Raw genomic sequence first — 11,609 nt, forward strand, 5'->3', positions numbered from 1 at the left:
TTTTACAGTACTAAAGTCAGGTTTACTTTTTAATGATGAACCAGAGTAAGTGGATACCTTCTGCACAGCAGAGAGCTTTACACAGTTTAGGGCAGAGAGAAGGCTTCGATTTTCTGACTACATGTTACAGCTTTTTTAGTGATTTTTATGAAGCATTGCTTGGAAAGCATAGACTTTTTTTTCCAGAATTATTTTTTGCTTAGTTGCTTCAGACTTCAAACTTCCTAATAAAAAGAGCTTTTTTTCTTTTAGAAAGATTTCTGTAAGAGGAAACCACTGAATTTTTCAGGTTATTGGATTGTATTTTCAGGCTGTATTACAAGGGCGAGCAATTGTGATGCATAATTTACAAAGTAAGTGATTTTGAATTTCTATATGCTTTCTTCATCACCTTGTGGAAGTACTTTACTGTAACTGATTACCAGGTAGAGATTTCACGGTCTTAAGATATGTGAATGAAAGTCAAGGTCCTCAGAACCTCTCCAGGTTGTGCAGAGGCAGTGGAAAATGACCTATCTGTCTCCTGCCTTTTCCTGCCTGCAAGCTGGGTTAGTTAGAGCTGAGCAGCAATCTGATTATACAAGTGTGGGCCACCAGGGAAACCCTGGGGACTTATTTTTTTCCTGAAAGCCTTTCTTCAATGGAATAAAAAGCCTTACTGATCCCCTTTTAAACTTAAATGCAGCAATATAGTCTTTGTCAGAAATCTTTTATAACCTAATTTAAATCATTACCTTGGCAACTCAAGTGTTTGGGTAGCAGGTGGGCTAAACCTTCAAGTTCAGTGTTTGGACTTGTGTTTGGGATGATCTTAAGTATCTTATTACGCTTTGGAAATGGAAGGAATCTTTGGAACATGTCTACCTAAACAGGGAGGGGAAAATGAATATAAGCTTAACATATAAACAAACTAGCATGTATTTTTTTGTTACTGTTGGTACTCCAGCCATGTTCTTACATGTTAATGCTTGTCTAAAGTGGATGATCTAGTGAGGAGCACAGAGGGAGGGTAGATAAGTGTGAAATATTTGGGGAGGGTATAAACTGTGTTAATTTTTAATGAGCATTTGTGAGATAGAGCACATTTCAGCTGCACCAGGTTTTCTTATGATGTAGCACTGATAGTTGCTACAGTTACTTTTTGTTGTGGTTATTTTTGGTATCTGATTTTCTGCCCCCATAGATTATAGTGAATATAAAGCATTCAGATTGCTCTACATAGCATTCTGCTTTGGAATTAATAGTATATTCTGCACATGTGTTCTCCAAGAGGTCTGAGACTTACAGTCAGTGATATTGGGGGGGGGGAGTTAAGAAGGAGTATTTCTAAATAGCAGGAGGATACCGATGGCATTAAAGTCAAGTTAGGAAGAAGACACTGACAAGGCTTCTTGCTTTTAAAAACAATTAACATGATAAATATCTCAATGAGAACAGGACAGAGAAACAGTGTGAAAAGGCAGACTAAATCTTGTTGTATCTTGACAGACTGGCTTTTTATGTTTAGAAAAATTATTATTCGAGATCTTTCTCAGTTCTGACTTTATTTCGTGATTTAGGAAAGTCTCATTGACATCCTGAGTGCAAGATTGCAATATTTGGTTTTTAGGTTTCAAAATTAATTAATCCAGATGATTACTATTGTATTGCATTACAAAATGATATCGATAAAAAAGACATCTCTGTAGTAAATACATTCTATATAATAATAGCAAATGTGCCAGACCTTTGTGTCCATAAAACTACAGAAATTTGTAAAGTTTAAAAATAAAATTAATATCTTATAATGTGGAGGTATATATATATATATATGTATGTGTGTGTGTGTGTGTGGATAATTAATATATAACACACACGCATGGAGTCGTGCTCTAATTCCCCTTCCCCTCTTTATACATATACAGTAGGTGCATATGCTTATTAAACCTTTTTGAATGGTACACTGTAGGCATCTGAGTAGGGTAACGTAACTGCAAAGTGACCTACCTATCTGTAAGCGGAGCTCCGCTGCATGTGCGTGTGCATGTGCATGTGTTGTGTGAAAGCTACGTGCTGCAGCATATCAGCCTTTTGTCACCCTGCCAGGATTGGACTGTACCATGCGGCAAAGTCAGGAAAAGGAAACGGAGATGTGCACGAGGGGAGCCCGCTCAGGCTTTCTGTTTGTAATCCTGCTTTATACTGCAGTTCTGCTAAATGGAGCTTCTTTCCGAAACTGAAATTGTTTTAAGATGAATGTAGAAGAGAATGATGAACCAGGAGTGGTCTGGTGACATTATTTTGACAGGATTGGCTGCGGGTTATGATGTAATAGGTTACAGTGCAGCCCCTTGTAGGTTTTAAAATGAATTCCAAGACACCATTACAAAGAGAGCCCGACTCTTTTCTTATGTCTGAGCTTACTCAGTGAAACTCATACAAATGTACAATACTGTTTGGAATATGGAAGAACTGGATATAGACTATCCTAAGACAGATATAAATTGTGGCACAGACTTGATGTTTTACATAGAAATGGATCCACCAGGTAAAGCTGCAGTCTTATTATGGAAGACTAATTCCTTTCGGTCTTTACGATAGCTGCTGAGAAATCCTTACGGGATATTTGAGATTTATTTACTTTGTCATTGATACAAATAGTTTTCCTTTTTCTTTTTTTTTCATAGATTAGAACTAAATTGTATTTTAGTGCATGATTATAGCAATTAGAATCATAACCTGTGGAAATACCTGTCTGCTTGCTTAATTGAATTTTTCCTGAATTGACCTGTTTCTGTTTTGATTTTATTCTGTCATATGTAGCTCTAGCTCTGCTATTACATTCTAAAAATGTTGCATTTCTTTTATTATTACCATTTTTGCTATCTCTGCTCCACATTGTGGCTAAAAAGAGATGCTGTAATAACACTTGTGTTTCCTGAAACAGTGATTACAAATCATTGGTTTGGATTGTTTTAGGAAAAACAGATTTTAAAATGTAATAATATTAATTGAATTCTTCATATCACATCATTTTATCGTGTGGTATTTAAAATCTTAAGCTGGCTTGTCATTGATTGCAATTATAAAAACATTCTCTTTTGTAGCCGATCATATTATACATAGAGACATGTTCATAAGGAATGTTGTACTTACTGGAGAACTAAAAGAGCTGGGTTGATTTTTAATCCTGATTTCAATGTAGTCTCCCTTGCTAGTAAGTCAGGAGTGCTGCAGTATCTTCTCTGGCATCCACTGATATACGTATGCAGCTTTGACATTGAGAAAAGGGGATGTGGTTTTTAATCAGCGCTGGCATTTCGAATACAATTTATTCTGTAGAATACTGAGATTAACACAAGGGATATATGGGTCACAGATGGGTTTCTTAAAGTGATTTTCAGCAAATCATTGCACAAAATGCTGAGTATCAGAGAAACCAAATTCTTCTTAAAAYGTACAGTATTGCTATGGGTTTGCCTTTTTTATTACCTAGCTCGTATGTGAGAAAATAGCAATGTTCCTCTAAGATCATTGCATAGGAGGAAAAAAAAAWTTTTACATGTTTTACTATTTATATTCACCTGAAGACAGTGTAAGGAGGTAAAAACAAACTTCAGATTTTTTTTCCAAATGCTTTCTTGATGCGGGGTGGGGGTGGGGGTGATGTCTTGCTTAAAATATGTTATTGCAAGAGTGACATACTTTTTGAAACAGATGTTTTTTGTTGAAATATATTCTTTTCAGTAAAATATCTTTATTCTTCTAACACCTTTTAGATACTGTTAGTGATGGAAAACTGTATTTCGTAACCATTCATTTTTTCTCATTCATGCACTGAGGTATAATTTCAAGGTATATACGGTAAGATTTTCAATGAGTTATAATCAACTTTTTCTCTTTTCATCTGCAGCACTGCCTCCTAAGCCACCAAAACCTAACACTGTAACTAACAACGGTATGAATAACAACATGTCATTACAAGATGCTGAATGGTACTGGGGAGATATCTCAAGGTAAATCCACTCAAGATTTATATTTCCTATATTTGCTTTGTATTCTTGCTATGTTATATGCGTGTATTCCATTCAAGCACAGAAAAATTATAGTTCTAAGCCAGTTTTAGGATGTTTTCCAACACAAACATATCACAGTTGGTTTTGTTCCAAACATGACTAAAAAGTTACTGGCAGTCGGCTAGAATGTAATATGTAAAATGATTTGGTGCTTGCTGTATTATTTGAAGATAGCTATGTGAAATGCTTGTTTGAGAGGACAACACCAAGAAATAAGTATCTTTTTTCTTTTCTTACATCAAGAACCTCAACTTCAGGCACAATAGTTAATAACCAGACTAACAAGTGCCATATATTAGCAACATTTTTAACTGTACTATATATAGGTACATCAGACCAGCACTGGCTTCTCCAATTGCTCAGGCTTGTATGAACAAGCAGAAAGACCTTTGCATTAGTATTATTTTGTTCCAGCAGGAAGAGGACATTGAAGATACCAGTTTTATATTCCATTTGTTCACTGGTAAATTAAATAAGCTATTAAATAACTGTTTGTTCATATGGAGATCAAGAAGGCTCTTAAAAAAAGCAGTTATTTTAGAACAGAAGAAATTAGAGCACAGTGAGAGAAGAAATGATTGAGAAGTAGCTGACATGATTGGTTACTTTTGCTTTCATTCTAGAGAAGAAGTAAATGAGAAGCTTCGAGACACTGCTGATGGTACCTTTTTGGTACGAGATGCTTCAACCAAAATGCATGGGGACTAYACTCTCACACTAAGGTAAGATAGTTATACTAGGTCTGTAATACTGGACAGTATACATGCAATACTAAATTTCAAATACTACATTCTTTAGCCAATAGTATTTGAATTATGCCTGACTTTTCAACAAACTTTATTTGCAGGAAAGGAGGAAATAACAAATTAATCAAAATATTTCACCGAGATGGGAAATATGGCTTTTCTGACCCATTAACTTTCAACTCCGTGGTCGAGCTAATAAACCACTACCGGAATGAGTCTCTAGCCCAGTATAATCCTAAACTGGATGTAAAATTACTGTATCCAGTATCTAAGTACCAGCAGGTAACTTGGTTTATTTTCTTTGCGTTCCACTTAAATATACAGAGAAATTATTACAGCCTGAGGAGTCACTGATTATAAAGAACCTCACATCTGTTAATATTTGAAAAAATAAAGTGGATATAAAGCTAGATTTATATTTCTTTAAAAACCTACCCCACAAATTACAAATAAATAATTAAAACTTCAGATATAGCAGATACGTCAATAAGAAATAAACTTATTATGTTAATAAATATCCAATTCATTAACAATGAAATATATAATTTTCAGTACAAAGCTGCATATTTGCAATGTAAAATTGTTTTTTGTCATTAATTTTATTTCTAATTTGCATATTATATGCATATAGTATGTAATGTCTCCATATTGATAAGAGAAATACCACATTTTCCATGTAAAATATTTGGGCATTTTTAAGCAGTTTTTTTCCTGAAAATCTGTGTAGTGTAGTTGTTTCTTTACTGAACGTATTTCCTTCTTCTCATCTTCCCAGGATCAAGTAGTAAAAGAGGATAGTATTGAAGCAGTGGGAAAGAAATTACATGAATATAATACCCAGTTCCAAGAAAAAAGCCGAGAATATGACAGACTCTATGAAGACTATACAAGAACATCTCAGGTGAGCTACGTTTGAAACCAGACAGAGTGGAGGTTGTCTTCTCTGATTTTAGAAGAATATTACTATAAATTCATACCACTGTCTGTGATAGCTGCTGCCTTCTCCTCCCTTCCTCCACCACTACCATCGGCCAAAAGAGGAAACATGTTTGATGTGCTTGCTCAGTATAATGGGAATGCTTACTCATGTTTGAACCATCACTACCTGCTACCTAACCGCATGGTTAAGTGTGTCACCTGCATCCAAAGCAAGCTCAGAACTCCCTTGATTTAGCAACACTTCTGCACACYGACCTCATCAGGTCAAGCTCAGATTTTCAAGACACATCTGCAAGGGAACATTGTATTTTATTATTAGTTTTTGAAGGAGCTGTTTTCATTTACACAGAGGAGAGAGAGGATATGTAAATACAGTGCAGGACTGAAAAGCTGCCTCTATGCTTCTTTCATCTTAACCAATTATTAACTGGGTCTTGAAGTGCCAGTAGAGTTAGCGCTGTTTTACAGCCTCAGGATCTAGACAGCTTCTTGCAATATACAGGAAGTATGCTTGAAAATAACTGAAGCAAGTGGAGGTATGTGGGCAACCTGAAAGTTGCCTTAAAAACTTAGGTATCATCTAACTCTGTAGGGGCTAGAGGATGAATTCTTGAGATCTCTCCAGCACTGACTGCATCTTAGTATTCTATTTTAGAAACTCAGCTACGCTTCTGAGGACATTAGTTGGTACAAAGGGCAAAGTGCAGTGCCATAAGCCTCCAATCCTCCTTATTTATACAAAACAAATATTGAAGCTAGGCCTTTGTCTAGCAGTTTGCCTTTCCTGGAAAACCTCATCATGTTACCAGTTTGCACAGGCCTGTTTTCTCTATTTTGTAAGGCTCTGCAGACAGAATGCATTCTTGGTAAAGGGATTGAAGCCATTCTGTTACAACATACGGAAGTCTTTCTGTGATACAGACCAATAAATTTTCCCTTCTGTTTGATAAGAACTGTAATAACAATTATTTTATTTTCAGGAAATTCAAATGAAAAGAACAGCTATTGAAGCATTTAATGAAACAATAAAAATATTTGAAGAGCAGTGCCAGACACAAGAAAGATACAGTAAGGAATACATTGAAAAATTCAAACGTGAAGGAAATGAGAAGGAAATACAAAGGTCAGTATTTGTATTTGCACTTCAAATTTTACGTTTTTGAGGAAAGAAACAGTACCAAATACAAATCTACCTAAAACTAAAGCACGTTGGCCAGTTTACTGTTGTTCATTGTAAGCTAAGCAAGCCTTAACTAGGGTAGATACGAGTTTGCAACATGTGCACCTACATCTAGAGGAATAATCTGTTCTCTTAAATATCTGCATGAGAAAATAGAAGATAAAGTTGTGAATAAGACCTCATGAGAGTATAACTTACCAAATTTTTCCATTCAGAATTATGCACAACTATGAAAAATTGAAGTCTCGAATAAGTGAAATTGTGGACAGCCGACGTAGATTAGAAGAGGATTTAAAGAAGCAAGCAGCTGAATATAGAGAGATWGACAAGCGTATGAACAGCATTAAGCCAGACCTCATCCAGCTGAGGAAGACAAGAGACCAGTATTTGATGTAAGTACCATTATGAATTAATAAAAATATATTTTAAAGTTTGTTTTTATTGGCATCAAACTTCTCTGAATAACAATTATTTTTATTTGTAATTTTTGTCCAGGTGGCTGACTCAAAAAGGGGTTCGGCAGAAGAAGCTAAATGAATGGCTGGGCAATGAAAATACAGAAGAGTGAGTATTAAAAGATTTAAATATTCGTGGTATTTCAGTTCATCTTACACAATAATGAGATAAAGCATGTTTAATTCCAGGACCACATAGAAGAAATCTCAAGCCTAGGTATCCARTAACAGTGTACACTGTTAACACATGGCAGCCTACATAATACAAATATTAGAAAGGACTCCATCTCACCCCCTAGTGCTATCATTCACAAAGGTACCTAATCAGGTGACTATAGCAAAGCACTGGAACCTAACCAGTATCTTTATTGTTACCAGTGAAGTGAAGATCATAAGGTGTTAGTGTCTTGGAACAGTGTTACATGGATGGATAAATGTTCAGAAGGTCTCAGGCCCAGGCAGGCTCTTTTCGAAGTTCAAGTATTGGTACCATGGAGCCATCTAGTATAGTGGTACCAGAGTACTATATCACAATAGTATCAGAGATGATACAATTAGTATATTGAAGAGTGATTCTTCTCTGATTTGTGGTCTGGTTAATTTTTCTGAGAAGTAGTAGCAGAAGAGTATTCTGTCATTTGAGCAATTGACTTTCATTTATGTTTTTAACTTGGGCTTGGCCACTGAATATGTATCACCTAATTCCTGGGCAAAAAGCAAAAGACTCTTAGTTAGTGAGACTGTAGACCAAATGTAACCAAATGAAAACCATAAAATAATATCAAAAGTGACTTGAATTCACAGTTTTAAGTACAAAACATAGAAGAATTGAACAAATATAAAAACAGAACGGTCTGAGTAAAAATCCATATCAACATTGTCACCTATGTAGTTTCCTGTGCGTCCTTTTTGCACTGCCTGGCTGAGTAACATATAGCAAAACACTATTCTAAACACTAAGCAGTAGTCTAAAAACAGATTGACAATGACTGTTTCGTGAGTTTGCATTCTAGCCTTGTTCACATTAGTGGTCTGTTTAATTTGGTTTGGTTTACCAAGTCTCCTGCTTTTATTCTGGTTATTGTGCATCTCTGCTGTGGCTGCATTGGTAGAAGCAAGGTTATAAAAATGGCACAGACATTTTGAACCCATGTTATTCACCCAGTCTTAACACAGATCAAAGATAATGTACGGGAGAATACGTAGCCACCTATTTCCACTTAGTACTCCAATCAGTTAACCACTAGACAGAAAGAATAATTTAACATTGCATCAAATTAGCAAGTGAATCTGTTTAAAGAAAATCTTTTTTTAACTCTGTAACTGTCCTTGCCAGTGAAGCTGATAATGTGCTCAGGTTTTTGCTGGCAAACTAAACTTTTGGAATTTGACTATTTTCTCACATTATAAAGCAGAAAAAGTCAGTATGGGTAGCGGCAGTAGAAAATAGCAATCCCTTTCTTTAGGTGCTGATGGAAAACAGAGTCACTGCTGAACACATTTGAATAACGTATTTGAATATCTTACAGGACAAAGGGATATGATAGGATAAGGGAGCTAGATGGAGTGTCACRTGAAACAAAAGAATTTCCTCCTCTTTCTGAAAATTTGAATTCTGTGTGAGATTGCTGATTTCTGTAGACTTTTGAGAATCTTCAGAAATACAGAACTATGGATGAGTGAGTGGGAAGTCATGTTCTCTTAGAGAAACAAAAACTGATTAAATACCTGTTACAGAGAGAATAAATGTATTTGCCAAACACACACTGATTACAAGCTAAATGGGAGAGGAGGGGCACACCAGTATAGGCTACTGGACAAGCAGAGCATCCTGGAGCTGTAGATGTCACTGATGTCCACAGAGCCATTCTGGAGATGTCTTCTTTCATGGTGGTCTTTATACTTTGAATTATCTTTACACTTGTCTGTTTTGGAAGAGAAAACTCTATATTATATACTGTTCTCATAATCTGGTTATAAGGAGGGCCACCATTCTATTATTTTACCCTTTCCACACAGTCATCTTCCTATGAGTTATTAATCTGTCTGCCGGTAGGGCTTCTCATAGCTTTCCCAAGCAGCAGCTGTAGTCAATATACTGCATTATTTTTCACTGCTGACCAAGTATTCTGATCTTTGAAAATGAAGCTGACTCAGAAGATATTGATTTCACTGGTACTTCAAAAGTACTGAAGTGCTCACAGCAGATTCTGAAAAATAAAACAGCATCCTTTTATTTTCTTCTTCAGATTTACATGAGTATTTTTAAAAGAAACAAGGACCAGAACTTGTATTTTATTTTTACTCAACAGATTAAATGTTGCAGTATTACATGATTTACCTCCCTGGTTTACCAGGGAGACATCCTAGTAGCCATTGACTTTTTTTTTTCAAGTAATGTGAAGGGGGAAGTAGTTTGCTCTTGGTTTTTGGTCTGTAACATGTTTCATAAATGTATTTTGTCATATTTCAACAGCCAATACTCTATGGTAGAAGATGATGAGGACTTACCCCACCATGATGAGAGAACATGGAATGTGGGAAATATCAATAGAAGCCAAGCTGAAAATCTGCTGCGGGGAAAGCGAGATGGAACATTCCTTGTTCGAGAAAGCAGCAAACAAGGCTGCTATGCTTGCTCTGTTGTGTAAGTGCCCTAATTTGTGAATGATGCAATTATCATTTGAGGCCTACCTTGAGCAAGAGGCAGATGAGTACTTGCATATGCCTGGATTCCATTATATCTTTGGGCTTAGAAGCAGACTAAGCCCTGAGGCCACCCATTCTTGTTGCTGCTCCTCCTCCCTTTCCTGCGTAGCTCAAACCTGTGGCACTCCCACAGAGGAGCCTCATGGAAAAGAAGGGAAATTAGAGCATGGAATATCTCCTTCATGTGCAGCTGCAGCATCCTGCCTGCCTACTGCCTTCCAAAGCTAACACAACATCTAAGAATTTTGGTTAAACCTAGACTTTTACCATTATCCCAGTGTAGAAGACAGGAATTCTATGTAGTGACTAGCTTTGGAAGATTTTTGTAATACCTTATTTTCTAGCTAAACGTTACTGTACTGTCAAACTAATAACTGCTTTTTGTTTTCCTTTTTAGGGTGGATGGAGAAGTAAAGCACTGTGTGATAAACAAAACACCTACTGGGTATGGATTCGCAGAGCCATATAACTTGTACAACTCGCTCAAAGAACTGGTGCTACATTATCAACACACATCACTTGTGCAGCACAATGACTCTCTCAATGTCACACTAGCCTACCCAGTATATGCACAGCAGAGGCGATGAAGATCTTAATACTCTGGGTTGTTTGGGTTTTTTTTCTAAAGAAAAGATTTGACAACATTGAGGCCTCTGGATAGAGAAGGCTCCTTTAAGCCTTACTCAAGAATTTGAGCTGCAGTATCAAAGCTATCTGTCTTCAGATGGGACTAGAGCTTTTCTTCACAACTGCAGTGGGAGAGATCACAGTATTAAGCTGTGAACGTATGTTTCTAATCTGAAGTGCTTTTTTTGATTAAGAAAAACACAAGAGAGAGAAATCCTATCCTGATCTCCCAACAGGGACATAGAGGCCTTTAACCATGGTGCTTGTTTACGACCACTTCTGAAGCTTTACCAGCTAGAACGTTGGATTCTGCAGACCCCAGGTGTAAGAGGTCTTTGTGATCCAGTTATCAGAATTTCTTGGTCATGACCTGGTTTGGATTTGGTGTTGCTGCACTCAGTGGATCCAGACACACAGCATTGTGGATTTTTTGGATTCTGGTGAAAGATATGTAGCAGAATGGCACTTTCATTTATAAGGGACACTTTAAAAGGACTTCAGTTACAGTGTGTTGTCCAGAGGAATTGTAATAGAGAAGTGCCAGGAAGTGTTTTGTTTAGACATTTAAAAATCCTGTTTTAAGAATATATTTAAGACTGAAGAAAACGGGACTTTCAATGGCATACAGTATATAATAATGTAAATAGTATTGGATGACTAACTATCATTGATGGAAACTATCAATACCAAACTGCTTCTCTTTTCCCTTTTCTGTTTGCTGAAAGCTGAATCCTTGGACTGTGCTATGCAATACTGAATTTTCTTTAGGCTTTAGTCTTGTCTCAAGCATATCTACAAGTTAAGCTTGTTTTTCTTCTTTCCTTGCTTTCTTTTTCTTTCTTTCTTTCTTCGCCTGAAAATATTTTTCCTGATAATGATTTTTGCTATTCATTTTGTT

General features: G+C 36.3%; 1 protein-coding gene across 3 annotated transcripts in view; it reads left to right on the forward strand.

The window, feature by feature from the left end:
* Positions 1 to 11,603, forward strand: part of PIK3R1 (phosphoinositide-3-kinase regulatory subunit 1) — a 56,521-nt gene extending 44,918 nt beyond the window's left edge. For all 3 annotated transcript variants that reach the window (XM_085322410.1, XM_085322409.1, XM_085322412.1), the window contains 9 exons: positions 3,893 to 3,995; positions 4,679 to 4,777; positions 4,903 to 5,083; positions 5,577 to 5,702; positions 6,721 to 6,863; positions 7,136 to 7,312; positions 7,416 to 7,484; positions 9,852 to 10,022; positions 10,482 to 11,603. In XM_085322410.1, coding sequence (XP_085178536.1) covers positions 3,893 to 3,995; positions 4,679 to 4,777; positions 4,903 to 5,083; positions 5,577 to 5,702; positions 6,721 to 6,863; positions 7,136 to 7,312; positions 7,416 to 7,484; positions 9,852 to 10,022; positions 10,482 to 10,671 — 1,259 coding nt within the window. In that variant the 3' untranslated portion in view covers positions 10,672 to 11,603. The remainder of the gene's footprint in view (positions 1 to 3,892; positions 3,996 to 4,678; positions 4,778 to 4,902; positions 5,084 to 5,576; positions 5,703 to 6,720; positions 6,864 to 7,135; positions 7,313 to 7,415; positions 7,485 to 9,851; positions 10,023 to 10,481) is intronic.
* Positions 11,604 to 11,609: the final 6 nt, after the last annotated feature.

This window comes from Rhea americana, unplaced genomic scaffold (assembly GCF_003343005.1).
Source record: "Rhea americana isolate MKP2758 unplaced genomic scaffold, rheAme1 scaffold_77, whole genome shotgun sequence".
Lineage (NCBI taxonomy): Eukaryota > Metazoa > Chordata > Aves > Rheiformes > Rheidae > Rhea > Rhea americana.